Consider the following 15,911-nt stretch of genomic DNA (forward strand, 5'->3'; position numbering starts at 1 on the left):
TGATAGATATATGTGACTAATAGCTATCATACTGGACAACATGGTGATATTACGGTAGTGGTTAAGTCTAGCTAATGTATTGGGTTGTTCATAATGTTCATATTCTGAGAGCCAGGTATGTAAGATCTCAAGAACTAAACTAACTTTAATTAAATAATTTGTTTTGTTAGATGTGTGACAGCGCATTAAAATAATGTAATTGCTTCTATTTCTAAGTTTTGTTCAGTTTACAGGAGTACTTCCGTGTGTTGTTCATTTAATCGTGTTGATGGATTTTTGAGGTAAAAGTAATAATATGACCTGTCATTAGTTCATTAGGCAGATTAAATGAGTAGAATTAAATAAAAGCTCTTCGTGTGCTGCCTGAAATGTCAGTGAAAACTCAGGAAATGTTAGTAATTGTCATTGTCATGATTGTCATTACCAGCCATCATGGCATGAATTTTCCCTTATTTACAGCTTAGGAAGCTTGAAACTTGCAGACATTGTGAAATGTCACAGGACATGTCAGTGGTAGGAGGTAAGTTCACTTTAATTTTAAAAAATTGTATGAAAAGTTTATTGAAAGATACGACTTGCTTATTCTAATATTTGAGACAATGCTCAACTATATAAAGAGGAAAGTTTGTAGTCCATCCCCGTACCCTGACTCAACCATTACAAAAACCCCCAACTCGTCCCTCCACACTGTTGTCCTTGCTCACACAATCATCTACTAACTCCCATATGCACATGGAAGGCTTTTTTCCCCGTATTTGTCTGTGCAAATATGAGCTCATTATACAAAAGCAGTTTTCTGCATTTTTTTTTTTTTTTTTGAGGTAGGGTCTGATTCCCATCATCCAGGCTGGAGTGCAGTGGCATGACCATAACTCACTGCAGCCTTAACTTCCTGGGCTCAAGTGATCCTCCCACCTAGGCCTCCGAGTATCTGGGACTAGAGGTGCATATATCATCACGCCTAACTAACTTTTTGGTATTTGTAGTAGAGATGTGGTTTTGCCATGTTTTCCAGGCTGGTCTTAAATTCCTTGGCTCATGCACTCTGTCCACCTTGGCCTCCCAAAGTGCTGGGATTACAGGCATGAGCCACTGCACCTGGTCTGCAATTTGTTTTTCTTGCTTAAAAAAGATAATATAGGTTTCTCCCCAGATCAGTGGGGGAGATTTTATGGTTTGCATTTTATACATCAACTCTCTAACCCATATGGAATTTATTTTGGTAAATGCTAGAGAGGTGAGGTTTTTAACTTTCCTTTTTTTGGTAATATGAAATTTGTCCTGGCAACACTTGAGTTTTCAGTTTTGTTACAGTGATCCTCAGGTCACTTCTTAAACCAGATGTTCAATTGCTTTAATTATTTAGCTATACAGTGCCACTTGGTACTCATTCAATAAATATTTATTGGTGTCAATAGTCTGTCATCATTAAGCAAGAAATAATAATAATACTCATCATCATGGAACTTGCATTCTAAGTACAGGGAGAGGGCAGAGATGTAAGTACTGTTGGGAAGTGATAAAATATAAAGGTTGAGGGCAAAAATACACATCCAGGTTAAAGGGGTTCTGGAGTTCTGGTGTGGGGACTGGTTGCAAAACTAAAGTGGTCAAGAAGGTCTTCAATGAGAAGGTGTTTTCTGAAGAAACTGCTAGAATATATGAAGGATGTGAGAAAGGCATCATAGAAACTAACACAGAAGAACAGGCCTAAGGAACATCCTGTGAGAATGCCGTAATATAGAAGAGTGGCTGGTCAGTTCTAGGAACATCAGGGAGGCCAGTGTGGCGACAGCGCTGTGACCCAGGAAGAGTCTTTAGGGATGAAATCAGAGAGATAAAAGAACACTGCTTAATGTAGGGCTTTGGAAGTTACTACAGTGACTGGCTTTTAATCCAAGATCAATAGGGGAGCTACTGAGGTTTGGCACCACAGTGTATGTCATTTTCTGACTTACCAGTTAAAATGGTTATTTTGAATACATTTTTAGAAAGCATGCCTATAGGATTTCCTGATGAATGAGATGTCCACTTATTGAAATGAGGAGATTTCCATTTCAAGAAAAATGTGGTATTGGTTAGGAGATCAGTTAAACTTGGTATTATTGTTAGACATACAAATGGAGATGCTGAGTAGGCAATTATGTTCTCTGGAGGTCAGAAAGGAGGTCTAAACCAGAAATATAAACTTAGATGTTATTAGTATACAGATTGTACATAACACCATTAGACTGGAAATACTCATTCAGGGAGTATCTGCATGTACATAAAGCAAAGAGGAACCTAGACACAAGGAAGAGAAGAACCAGCTAAAGAGACTGCATGGGAACCAGTGACTTAAGCAGAAAACTCAGAAAATTGTGCCTAGGTGGCCAATATGGTTTGGATCTGCATCCCCACCCAAATCTCAAGGTGAATTGTAGTCCCCAGTGTTGGAGGTGGGACCTGGTGGGAGGTGGTTGGATCATGGGGGTGGAATTCTCATGAAGGTTTAGCACCATTCCCTTAGTGCTGTTCTTGTGATAGTGAGTGAGTTCTCATGATATCTGGTTGTTAAAAAGTGTGCAGCACCTCCCTTTTTGCTTTGTCTTGGTCCTGCTCCTGACATGTAAGATGACTTCTCCTGCTTTGCCTCCTGCCACGAGTTAAAGTTCCCTGAGGCCTTGCCGGAAGCAGATGCTGCCATGCTTCCTGTACAGCCTGCAGAACTATGAGCCAATTAAACCTCTTTTCTTTATAAATTAGCCAAGGTTAGGTTGTTTCTTTCTAGTAGTGTGAGAATGGACTAATACAGAGGCCAACTGAATAAAGTGTTAACAGGAGGAGAGAGTAACCTACTGTACCAAAGCTTACTTATTATGACACATAAAGCATAAGCAACCAAAGAAATAAGTAGATAAATTGGACTTCATCAAAATTAAGATGTTTTGTGGTTCAAAGGACACTATACAAAAGTGAAAAGACAGCCCATAGAAAAAGAAAAAAAATTGCAAATAATTTATCTGATAAGGACCTATTATCTAGATTATATAAAGAGCTTTTGCAACTTGACAGTAGAGAAAACAACTCATTTAAAAAAAAATAAGAAAAGTACTTGAATAGCCATTTCTCCAAATAGGCAATAAGTACATGAAATGATGCTCACCATAACAGGTGTTAGAATGCAAACCACCATGAATTATCATTTCACACCCGAGAGAATGGCTAAAAAATGCAAACAAACCAACAAACAAATACCAGACAATAGTAATTCTTTGAGAAGACATGAAGGAAATGTTGCTGGTGGGAATGTAAAATATTACAGCCACTTATAAACAAAGTCTCATAGTTCTTAAAAATGTTACACATGGAGTTACCATATGACCAGCAATTCTACCTAGATATATACCCAAAAGAAGAAAAAATATATGAGCAAACAAAAACTTGTGCATGAGTATATATGGGAGCACTACTCATAATAGCCAAAAAGTGGGCATCATTTACACGACCATGAACATACGAGTGAAAAAACAAAATATGGCATATTCATACAAGGAAATAGTATTCAGTGATTAGAAGGAATGAAATATTGACACATGATACATCAACAAAATTTGAAAATATTATGGTAACTGAAAGAAGACAGACACAAAAAGCGCATGTATATATAGCATCATTTATTTTATATAAAAGTGTCCATTATAAACAAACACATAGAGATACAAAGGAGAATAGTGGTTGCTAGGTTCTAGGGGAGAGGAGACAGAGAGTGACTGCTAATGGTACAGGGTTTCTTTTAGGGGTGACTAAATGTCCTGAAGTGAGATAGTGGTAATGATTGCACCACCCTGTAAACAAACTCAAAACCAGTCAAGTGTAAACTTTAAAGCGTAGATTTTAGGGTAGTTAACTCTGTTTTATTTATTTCACTTTTATATTAAGTTCAGGGGTACATGTGCCATTTTGTCTTATAGATAAACTTGTGCTCCAGGAGTTTCACCCCGCCAAGGGCATAGGGGGCTAGTGGTAGACAGCTTGAATCTCCAAATGTAGAGAGCCTTGGAATGCCATGCCAGAAAGTTCAGATTTCATTTTATCTGTAGTACCAAATGACTGCAAGGACAAATGTGAGTTGTAAGAGCCTGAAACACTGGCTGCAGCAATGAAAACAAAAATGATTGGCAAGATTCCAAAGACAGTTTAATGGCAGAATTGGCTGACTCTCATTACATTTTTCAGAGAGAGGAAGAGATCGAAGATTCTGAGGTTTCAGTTTTGGTAAAGAGATTCACCAAATTCAGTTTTATTCAGTTTATCCACCATTTGCTGGGCATCCCTGTGTTGTGGCAGCAGACGACGGGGAAGTTTGTTTTCACAAAGACATTTCTAGTACTGGAAGGCTCAAGGTAAATGTTTTGATAGTGTACTTCCTCTAATCAATGTAACTCTATAGTTTAATAAAATGCTCTACAGTTTATCTTACCAGACTTTCTCACCTTAAAACGAGAGTTTCTTTTCTTTTCTTTTCTTTTTTTTTTTTTTTTTTTTAGACAGAGTCTCACGCTGTCGCCAGGCTGGAGTGCAATGGCGCGATCTCGGCGCACTGCAACCTCTACCTCCCGGGTTCAAGCAATTCTCCTGCCTCAGCATCCTGAGTAGCTGGGGCTACAGGTGCGTGCCACCATGCCCAGCTAATTTTTGTATTTTTAGTAGAGATGGGGTTTCACCATTTTGGCCAGGATGGTCTCGATCTCCTGACCTCGTGATCCGCCCGCCTCAGCCTCCCAAAGTGCTGAGATTATTATTTCTTATCCTCAATGAAATCAAGGATTCTTTTAACAGATATTTGGAATTACAACCCATTAATGTTGCCTCCCACCACACACATACATTTCACACTTTGACAACTCCATTAATCTGAAGAAATGATTGATACCAATTTAAAACCTTAGGATGGCAGTACCTGTCTTTTAAAATATGTTTTTTGTGGTACATATTCAAAATACGTTGTTGGGTTTTTCAGTCTCTGAAAACCGTGAAGCAAAAAACTTGGGCTGAGGAGAAGAGTGGGAGGAGGCGAGGCTACTGCGATGGAGTGGAAGTTTGCCGAGCATTTTCACGTGGCCCTTGTTTCTATGGAAACAATTACCCTTGTCTGTACCATCTACGTATGTTTAGAATAACCTCTTCTCTATTTCTGATCTCAAAGAAAGCCTCCTATGAAACTCGGAATCATCAGTGGGAAAGTATTTTAACACATTAGAAATCTGTAATGGAAGTGGACTAACATTTTGGTCTTCAGAGAATGCTAAATAAAGTAAATGGTGACCATCTGGTTACCATTTGTAAATTCAGTGAACCTTGTAGGATGAAAGTTTACCTCACACCTGGCCATGGATTACATACTTTTAACATTTATTGACTGCTTACCATATTTCAGGCACCGTGATGCAAAGTTTTGTTTCACATCTTATTCAATCCTCAGAACAGCTCAGCGTGGTAGTATAGTTATTCTCATCTCCGTTTTACTCATGAGAAACTGGGGCTAAAGACATGAAGTGACTTGCGCAAGATCAGCCTGACTCTACTCTTTCTTTTTTTTCTTTTTTTTTTTTTGAGACGGAGTCTCACTCTGTCGCCCAGGCTGGAGTGCAGTGGTGCGATCTCGGCTCACTGCAAGTTCCATCTCCCGGGTTCAAGTGATTCTCCTGCCTCGGCCTCCTGAGTAGCTGGGATTACAGGTGCGCACAACCACGCCCGGCTAATTTTTATATTTTTAATAGAGACGGGGTTTCACCATGTTGGTCAGGCTGGTCTCACACTCCTGAGCTCGTGATCCACCCACCTCGGCCTCCCAAAGTGCTGGGATTACAGGCATGAGCCACTGCGCCCAGCTGACTCTACTCTTTTTATGCCTGGCTGTGGCTTCCTGTGAGCTCATCTATTAGGCAGTAGTTGAGGTCTTCACTTACCCTGAATTTCTTCTGGTTCTCCACTACTGGTAAATGACTAACTCTGTGAATTGAGTAATGGATGAAGTCAGGAATGAGTCTATTGCATGCGTGCATTTACAGAAGAGGCTGCAGTGCCAAGATTCCTTTGGTTCTGTGTTTGCTCACTGTGTATGGATGAGGCTATGCCAGTGTTCTCTATCTTTATTTCACATAAAATGCAGAGGATTTCAGGTCTGGGTGTAGACCATCATCATGCATATCTTGTTGTTGCTATGTTTGTAGGCAATAAAGGTAGGTTTAGACCAACCTTGTCCAACCCGCAGCCCATGGGCCACGTGTGGCCCAGGACGGCTTTGAATGTGGCCCAACACAAATTTGTAAACGTTCTTAAAACATTATGAGGTTTTCTTTTGATTATTGTTTTAAAGCTCCTCAGCTGTCATTAGTGTTAGTGTATTTTCTGTGTGGCCCAAGCCGATTCCTCTTCCAATGTGGTTGAGGGAAGCCGAAAGATTGCACAGCCCTGGTTTAGACGGTGTTAGGAGTTGAACTGTGTCTGCTGAAATTCTTATGTTGAAGTTTTAACTCCCGGTAACTCAAAATATGTCTTTATTTAGACATACATTCCTTACAGCAGCGATTCCCAACCTTTTTGACACCAGGGACCGGTTTCGTGAGAGACAACATTTTCACGGACAGGTGGGAAAATGGTTTCAGGATGAAACTGTTCCACCTCAGATCATCAAGCGTTACTTGGAGTCTCATAAAGAGAGCACAGTCTAGATTCCTCACATGTGCAGTTCACAATAGATTTCATGCTCCTGTGAGAATCTAATGCCGCTGGTAATGCTCGCTCACCAAACACTCACCTCCTGCTGTACGGCCTAGTTTCTAACCGGCCACGAACCGGTCTGGTCCATGGCCTGGAGGTTGGAAACCTCTGCTTTACAGAGTTAATCATGTTAAATGAGATTCAATGTGATGGGTGTCCTTATAGAAAATGGAAATTTGGGGCCGGGCACAGTGTCTCGCGCCTGTAATCCCTGCACTTTGGGAGGCTGAGGTGCGCAGATCACCTGAGGTCAGGAGTTCGAGATCAGCCTGGCCAACATGATGAAACCCTGTGTCTACTAAAAATACAAAAATTAGCTGGGTGTGGTGGCAGGCACCTATAATCCCAGCTACTCGGGAGGCTGAGGCAGGAGAATTTCTTGAACCTGGGAGGCGGAGGTTGCAGTGAGCCGAGATCATGCCACTGCACTCCAGCCTGGGTGACAGAGTGAGACTCTGTCTCAAAAAAATATATAAAAATAAAAAAAATTAAATTTGGCCAGAGAGAAATGCATAGAAGGAAGATGATGTGGAGACACAAGGTGAGAAGACAGACATTTCCAAGCCACGGAGAGACCTGATATACATCCTTATCTCAAAGCCAATTTATAGTCTTGTGTGCACTTGTACAAACACAATAGATGAATAGCATGGGCGTGGCTATTATTATGAATTTGTGAGGAAGTGGTAGGGAGGAGGTCCAGGGAGGATTGTCTGGAAATAATGACACCTACGCTGCAGATGTATGGAGGAACAGACGTTAACCTGGTGACTGGGATGCAGTGTGGGAGAAGGGTATCCCAGGCAGAGGAGATAACTTGTGTAATGTCAGGGGTGGGTGAGTAAGAGAGGATAGTATGCTCGCGGGACTCCTTCCTGCTCTGACCTTTGCCCTGACACTTCATGTTTCTGGTTCTCCATCGCCTCTCCTGAGCATCATTTTCTCTCCCACTACTCATGCTAAGCACTGTGCAAAGTTCAGTTCCTGGCCCAGTGATATTCTCCTTTTACTACTTTTGAAAAATTTAAAAAATGCCATTACATAAAATATCATCCCTCCCAGGACCCCCCCCTACCCACCGTATGAAACTCCAGCTGAGTGGCAGTTCTTGCCTCCAGCGTTTACATTTGCACAGCCAAGCTTCAGCTCAACCCTGAGATGCCAAAATGACACCCTTCACCTTTCCTTCCAAATTGTTGTCTAGATTCTGTATTTTAAAAAATATTCTCATCATCAAGAAGTGACCTGGTCCTAAAACCTGGAGTGATCTCTGACTTCTCCTGCTACCAAACACCTTGTCAGGATTCAGGGCCAAACAGTGTTATTGTATACATCTTCAATTGTTTCTTTTTCTTGAAATTCTAAGCAACCTTCGTCTCTCCTCATTCTGTGAGCATCTCTCTCCAGTTTTACAAGCCACGTCAAAAATTACTGACAGTGACTGAAATTATACCTGTAAGGTCTTTTCACACTGGGGATTTCATTAGGCTGGACCCAAAGGCTTACATTTTTAGTAAATAGTCAGATAATCTCCTGCTACCTTTTTGTTGATCTGGGTTGGGAATTCCCTTCTTAAACTGTCTGTTCTATTCTTTCTAATTTAAAGAACATTACCTTTCCTGAATAAAATAGGCACACAGTAGAAAATTAATAGTTGGAACTTTTTCTGATAATCAGTGAACATCACACCTTCTTTTTTTTTAATTATACTTTAAGTTCTGGGGTACATGTGCAGAATGTGCAGTTATGTTACATAGGTACACACGTGCCATAGTGGTTTGCTGCACCCATCAACCTGTCATCTACATTAGGTATTTCTCCTAATGTTATCCCTCTCCTAGCCTCCCACCCCCCGACAGGCCCCGGGAACATCACACCTTCTTTTGTCCTCATTCTCTCCGTCTACAGACATTTTTGCAGTCATTGCCACTGTGACTACCGTGTTCTTGACACGACTTTGTTCTTGTTTATGTGACACCATTGTCTCCTGGTTTTCTGTTTCTCTCTGAGGTCAATTCTATTTCAAACTCTGAGATTCTACTGTCTCTGCTATCATTTTAAAAGTTTATGTTTCCTAGTCATTTGCCCTGGATCCACTTGTCATTGTTACTGTTCAGATTTGACCAGTTCCTCTAATTTATTTGCTGACCTCCATTGCCACCAAACCCACACATCTGAATCTACAGATCAGCTCTCTCTTCTAGAGATTCAACTGCCGCTTCAACACCTGTTCTTGGGTTGTCTAATAGATTCTTTAGCCTCAATCTACCAAACAGTGATCTATCTATTCACTTATTTTTTCTTTTAAGAGGGACTTATATTTTTGCTAGGAATGGAAAAATGTATAGAAAACTTTGTTGCCTGAGATGTTAAAGTGATTTATATCTGTTCCAATTTGGTTTCTGGCCCCTATATTTGAGATAGATTAAATAATATTACCTAAAAAGTCTCAGAATAGGCAAAGAAGGAATAAAGTGGCCACAACAGACTTCAGTACTTATTTATTCAGTCTACAAACATGTAGTAAACACCAACTTTGCTCCAGGGATGACAGTCATTACTAGTGGTACGTGGCTTTAAGCTATGGTCCCTTCCCTCATGGAGCTTAGACTGTGAGATATTGTGTAGACTTTCCTCAAGAAGCATCACATTCTTTCACATACTGAGCGATCCTCAACTTGAGTCTTACCTGTGTGATTATCTATAATTAACACACTGTACAATTAACTTTTATGCATGTACAGTTTTATGAATTATAACCCATGTTTAGGTTTATATAACCACAACACAATCTGAATACACAACAGTTCCATCACCCCCCTCACATTGTCTCATGTTGTCTTGAGAAACTCTTTACTGTTAAACTCTCTGCACACCCCGAGCCCCTGGCAGTCATGGATGTGTTCTCCTTCTTATAGTTTTCACTTTTTAAGAATGTTATAGAAATGGAATCCTACAATACATGTTCTTTTGAGATTGTCTTTTTTTCAGTCATCATATTTCTCTAGACAATCATTCAACTTGCTTGTATTAGTAGTTTTTAAACTATTCAATGCTAGGTATTATTCCATTATATAGCTGTACTACATTCTGGTTATCAGTTCTCCAATTGAAGGCATTTATGTTGTTTACAGTTTATGGTGATTTTGAATAAAGATAGTACTAAACATTCATGAACAGTTATTTTGTGAATATAATTCACTTAGGTAAATTCCAAGGGTAAATATAATAGAGGTAGGATTGCTGGTCTATAGAGTGAGTGTAAACTTCACTTCTAGAAACTGCCAAACTGTTATCAAGAGGGTATACCATTTTGCATCCCCACGAGCAATGCATGCGGAACCCAGTTGTTCTGCCTCCTTGCCAGCACCTGGTGTTTCCTGGTTGTTGTTATTGCTGTTCTTTTTCCATCTTAACAGAAGTGTTGGGGTATCACTTCATGGATTTCATTTGCATTTTCTTAATGACATCTTTTTATATGTTCATTTGCCATCCACATATCTTCTTTGTTCATGTCTGTTCACATATTTGCTGTTTGAATGTTTTAATTGATTTCTAAAAAGTCTTTATATGTATATGCCAGAAAAAAGTTTTCTGTCAGATTGGCAAATATTTTCTTTCAGCTCGTTGCTTTTCATTCAGTTTTTTAAGGGTAGATTTCTCAGAGAAAACACGTTTTTTTCTTTTTGATAAAGTTATTGTATTAGTTTGTTCTCTTGCTATAGAGACATACCTGAGACTGGGTAATTTATGAAGAAAAGAGGCTGAATTGACTCAGAATTTAGCAGGCTATACAGGAAGCATGGCTGGAGAGGCCTTAGGAAACTTATAATCACGGTAGAAGGTGAAGGGGAAGCAAGCACATCTTACCATGGTGGAGCAGGAGAGAGAGAGAGAGAGAGAGAGAGAGAGAGAGAGAGAGCAAAGGGGAAGTGCTACACCAGATCAAACAACCGTAGTAGAGTTGTGAGAACTCTACTATGTGACAGCACTAGGGGGATGATGCTAAACCATTAGATACAACCCCCATGATCCACTCACCTCCAACCAGGCCCCTCCTCCAACACTAGAAATTACAATTTGACATGAGATTTGGATGGGGAGACAGAATCAAACCATCTTGTTTTGCCCCCGGCCCCTCCCAAATCTCATGTCTTTCTCACATTGAAAAATACAATCATCCCATCTCAACAGTCCCCCAAAGTCTTAACTCATTCCAGCATTAAGACTAAAGTCCAAGTCCAAAGTCTCATCTGAGAGAAGGCAAGTCTCTTCCACCTATGAGCCTGTAAAATCAAAAGCAAGTTAATTACCTTCAAGATATGATGGGGATAAAGGCATTGGGTACATGCTCCCATTCCAAAAAGAAGAAATTTGTCAAAACAAAGGGGCTATAGGCCCCATGCAAGTCCAAAACCCAGAAGGGCAGTCATTAAATCTTAAACCTTTGAAATAATCTCATTTGACTCCATGTCTCACATCTAGGACACACTGATGCAAAAGGTGGGCTCCCAAGGCTTTGGGCAGCTCCACCCCTGTGACTTTGCCGGGTACAGCCCCATGACTGCTTTCACAGGCTGGCATTGTGTTCCTCTGGCTTTTCCAGGTTCACAGTGCACGCCGTCAGTGGATCTAGTATTCTGGAGGCTGGAGGACAGTGGCTCTTTTCTCACAGCTCCACTAGGCAGTGACCCAGTGGAGATTCTGTGTCAGGGCTCCAACCCCAGATTTCCCCTTCACATTGCCCTAGTAGAGGTCCTTCATGAGGGATCCAACCCTGCAGCATACTTCTGCCTGAACATCCAGGCATTTCCATACATCTTCTGAAATCTAGGCAGAGCCTCCCAAGCCTCAACTCTTACCCTCGGTGCATCTCCAGGCTTAATACCACGTGGAAGCCACCAAGGCTTGAAGCTTGTACCCTCATGTTAGTCTTAGATTGTAGTATCCTGCAGGTACATACTCAGAACAACTTCCAGCACTTGAATATTTACTCCTTCCCCCACCCCACATACTGGTAGAATTCATGTTGGGATACTACATTTACTATGAACATACGTCCCTGATTTGAAACAAGACTAGGATACACGGGAAAGAATGTTTATTCACTAAAGTTTTGACAGACTGAAGGCCATTATTTCAGACTGGAAATAGGAAACTTAAAAGAACTACATGGACATTGGGTAAAAGAACATGGGTTGAAATTTGCCTGGCAGTAGCCCAAAAGTAAATGGTCTTCAAGGTGCATGTAAAGGAACTGTAGGAGGGAAATGGGATAATTCACATCTCCGCCAATAAATAAATGTAGCCACACTAGCTTGGGGGATTTGAGGTGAGACATCGAAAATACTAAGTCGTGGTGAGGGCTGGAAGACAAAAGAATGAATCACTTAATAGGAATGAATGGCTGTGGGGAAGGGCTTGAAGGAATCATCCTCTGACTTCCATGTGAACCATGAACATTAAACATGGAGAAATGAGGAGCGGCAGCAGATCGCTTTGGGATGCATCTTCAGGGGATGCTGAAACAACAACAGCATTTGGTTTGCTCTACACCCCATCACCCCTCACCCGCAAGCCCAGGGAGTGGTCACCAGTGGGGCTTTGTGATGTCCAAGCCACCCTAGGGCTGCCATTGACTGGGACACTGCCTGTATGACCAAACAAAGCTCAAGGGTGTGGCTTTGCCTTGTCACCAGGAAAGTATATATAGGAAGTGCAAGGGCTTTGGGCCATCTCACTGGGAAGATTCAAAAGCTACAAAAGCCTACTGTAGACAAAAAGATAGTACATACTATGGATGACGAACATCCCAGCACCAGTGGGGAGAAGAGGAAGAGCCCTTGTGACACGAACTACCAAAATGAGGAGGTAAGATTGTTAGGTTTTGAAGCGAAGGCGAGGGTGAAAGACAGACACACACAGCGGGGGCGGCTCAAACAGCAGCACAGGAATATTGCAGACAATTGTGGCAGTGGGGGGCCCGCTTAATGCCAGAGCCCACCGCCGCTTACAGGCTGGGGTGCTTATAGGTATGGGTGGGAGGGGCCTGGGCAGTATGGCTTGCTGCCCGGCAGGATATTGATAAGATGTTCTTATGATCAGGTGGTTTGGCCCTTTTTCTGGTGGATATCCTTGTGGTGTTCCTTAGAACTTTGCCAAGCAAGATATGATAGGGATGTTTCTTTATTTGGGCCTTTGTCCGCCTTGTGGACAGGTGGTTAGGCAGGATGTTTCTAATGGCCTGAACACCCGTGGGATGTTTCACTTTGACCAAGGTCTGCAAAATAGCAAAGAACTTACAAAATGGTGCAGTTTGGACTAACAGATGACCCTACCCATGGCTCCTCTTCTTCTTCCCCATAGATCCCTACTCTGTGATTCAACCTTGTTCTTCTCTGGATCAAACCCCTTCCTCAACCTGCATTCCTACTTCTCATGAAGCCCCCCTTGCTGTCCAGTCTCTATCCTGTTCACCCAAAATAATGTCCTCCTGGCATCTCCCTGTTTTCTTTGCAGACACAGGAGACACCACAGGGGAACTCAGCCCCCCAACCAGAGAGGGACTCAGCCCCCCAACCACAGGGGAACTCAGCCCCCCAACCAGAGAGGGACTCAGCCCCCCAACCAGAGAGGGACTCAGCCCCCCAACCAGAGAGGGACTCAGCCCCCCAACCACAGGGGAACTCAGCCCCCCAACCAGAGAGGGACTCAGCCCCCCAACCAGAGAGGGACTCAGCCCCCCAACCAGAGAGTGACTCAGCCCCCCAACCACAGGGGAACTCAGCCCCCCAACCAGAGAGGGACTCAGCCCCCCAACCAGAGAGGGACTCAGCCCCCCAACCAGAGAGGGACTCAGCCCCCTAACCACAGGGGAACTCAGCCCCCCAACCAGAGAGGGACTCAGCCCCCCCCAACCAGAGAGGGACTCAGCCCCCCCAACCAGAGAGGGACTCAGCCCCCCAACCAGAGAGGGACTCAGCCCCCCAACCGGTTCTTAAAAAAATAAGAGTAAAGGTTCGCTACAGGAACGTTAAGAAAATATATTCAACTCAGCTGGAGAACCACCGAGAGAACGCAATCAATCCAGTGCAGCTATACGAAGAGATGATGGAGGTGGATGTGGAAACACCTGCCAAGGAGTAAGAAGACCCATCAGTGCAGGCAGAAGATCCATAACAATCTGAAGGATCGTGAGCAGCTGGGGAGCGGTGGTGAAACATGGAGAAATTGGACAAATCCTCACCCCCAACGGCTATGAAATAATAAAATGAAGTTTGAGAAGCTGATGGCTGTGTCTATCTCTGCCTGTTTTCTGACGGTGGGCGGGAAGGGAAGGGAAGAGGTAGGCATTTGAGAAGGGAGGGATATGAGGTCCTGTAGGGTTGGTGGACAGACCCACAGGTTGACAGTAAGCCAGACATTGTAAATAAGGCCTGGGGGAGGACTGATTCCTAAAGAAAATTTTCTTCTTAAAATTTTATCTCACAGGAAGTGGAGATGTGTATATGTTCACGCAACGGTACCCGGCAGCACATAGTTCTGCTGAATGTACATATCAAAGGTATTCCCATCCCCTTTCCATTTGATATTTTCCTAGGTTAGAAATATATGCTTTATAAAGAGTAAATGTTCTGTAAAACACAAAGCACAATACAAAAGAAGATAGTAGATGTAGGAGTAAGTAAACGGCAGGAAAGCATTGCTTGTAATGAAATGATTGAAAAGCCAATTCTAAAACAAAATTTTCAATGCATCTGAAATATTTATGTGACTGTTTTCATGACCTCGACAGTCTTTAATCAAGATAAGGATGCTATAGAAATGTGTTGATGTCCGCAAAGTGTGAATATCAAAATCGCCATGACTTGGGAAAAGGAAAGTAAAACACTCTTAAGTATGAGGCACTCTTTCCATGGAATGTGAACTGTAAGGTGGTGAGAAGGGTTAGGCGTGATGTGGTGAGATCATTTTTAGGAGAGTGTGTCTATTATCGGCTTCATAACCCTTCCATTTTGCATGATAATTTCCTGAAATTCATCATTTAATTAAGGCTATAGATTTTGATGACAATGTTTCTTAAAATGTCAAACAGTATAATATTTATAGTGAACAAGAAAACTGCTTGATAGATACACATCGGTTAGCGGGAAAAGACACCACAGGGATTCAGCATGGAGTCACCCGTGGATGGGGTTTTAGTTTCTGTCTTTGAATTGACCTTCACATAGTGTCTACCTGTTGAGATTTCAGGGGATGTTGGAGAGATAATTAGGTAAAACAAGAAGGTCTTCTCAGGATACACGAGGGAGTTAAATAAAAATGCAGGAGCAATTACAATTTTAGTTATTTGTAACTGTTGTTTGCTAAGTCATAACATTGTCATTGATAACATGAAAAAGTAAAATATACTAAATATCAATAGACAAAAATCAGTTTTCTTTTCTCCAACCAAATACCTAAATACCTAGCACTGATTTCCAGAACAAAATCCCCCACATACCATCTTTGGAATAAAAGAATATTCTTTCAAGTTGTCGGACCACAAGGTAAAACCAAAAAATCCCAATGCTTTTTTTCTTACTCTTTGATATGTACAATTGAAGGTATTTCTCATTGCAAACTAATATTTCCATCCAGCACGTGACATTAAAGAATTTTTCATATTTAGGATAGTAATATGGGATCACATTCTCTAGCCTTAGGCATTGCAGAGGAAAAACAAACAAACAAACAAAAACCAAAACTAAGCTGAGAGAGGCGGAGCAAGAAAAACAGAATAGAAGGCTGCACAGATCAGCCCCCTCACAAGGACACAAATTTAACAACTATCCACGCAGTAGAAAACACCTCCATAAGAACCCCAAATCAGGGAAACTCTCATAGTACCTGGTTGTATCACTAAAAGAGGCACTGAAGAGTTAGAATAAACAGTCTTGAATCGCTGACCCCACCCCTTCCCTACCCTAGGCAGTGGCCATGTGGTGTAAAGAGCATCTCTGGAAGCTGGAAGAGCAAGAGCAGAGCAGTTGTGGGTCACTGAACTCAGTGCTGTCTCTTACAGGAGAAAGGAAAACCAGACCAAACTTAGCTGACTCCCATCTGGGAAGGGAGCATTTAAACCACCTCTAGCCAGAGGGCAATTA

The 15,911-nt window shown here is 41.9% G+C and overlaps 1 protein-coding gene and 1 pseudogene across 2 annotated transcripts; both read left to right on the plus strand.

Moving 5' to 3' along the window:
* LOC112130972 (melanoma-associated antigen C3-like) overlaps nt 1–15,911 on the plus strand; it is a 644,458-nt pseudogene that overhangs the window by 360,193 nt on the left and 268,354 nt on the right.
* Nucleotides 11,690–14,047, plus strand: LOC129053086 (calcium-binding protein P-like). 2 transcript variants are annotated; one of them, XM_054545154.2, is made up of 2 exons: nt 11,690–12,636; nt 13,285–14,047. In XM_054545154.2, exons 1-2 carry the CDS (start codon nt 12,566–12,568, stop codon nt 13,772–13,774), a joined length of 561 nt encoding a protein of 186 aa, XP_054401129.1. In that variant the 5' UTR covers nt 11,690–12,565; the 3' UTR covers nt 13,775–14,047. The 2 variants fall into 2 exon arrangements, with proteins under 2 accessions (XP_054401129.1, XP_054401130.1); XM_054545155.2 differs by having other exon boundaries at nt 11,730–12,636; nt 13,822–14,041.

The sequence above is a fragment of the Pongo abelii genome, chromosome X, assembly GCF_028885655.2.
Source record: "Pongo abelii isolate AG06213 chromosome X, NHGRI_mPonAbe1-v2.0_pri, whole genome shotgun sequence".
NCBI classification, from domain to species: domain Eukaryota; kingdom Metazoa; phylum Chordata; class Mammalia; order Primates; family Hominidae; genus Pongo; species Pongo abelii.

What these genes read in the sequence shown, in the direction of transcription:
- LOC129053086 (XM_054545154.2), top strand. Translation starts at nt 12,566, where the DNA reads ATGACGAACATCCCAGCACCAGTGGGGAGAAGAGGAAGAGCCCTTGTG. An exon ending in CGAACTACCAAAATGAGGAG is followed by an intron (nt 12,637 to 13,284) that starts GTAAGATTGTTA and finishes TTTTCTTTGCAG; the next exon opens with ACACAGGAGACACCACAGGG.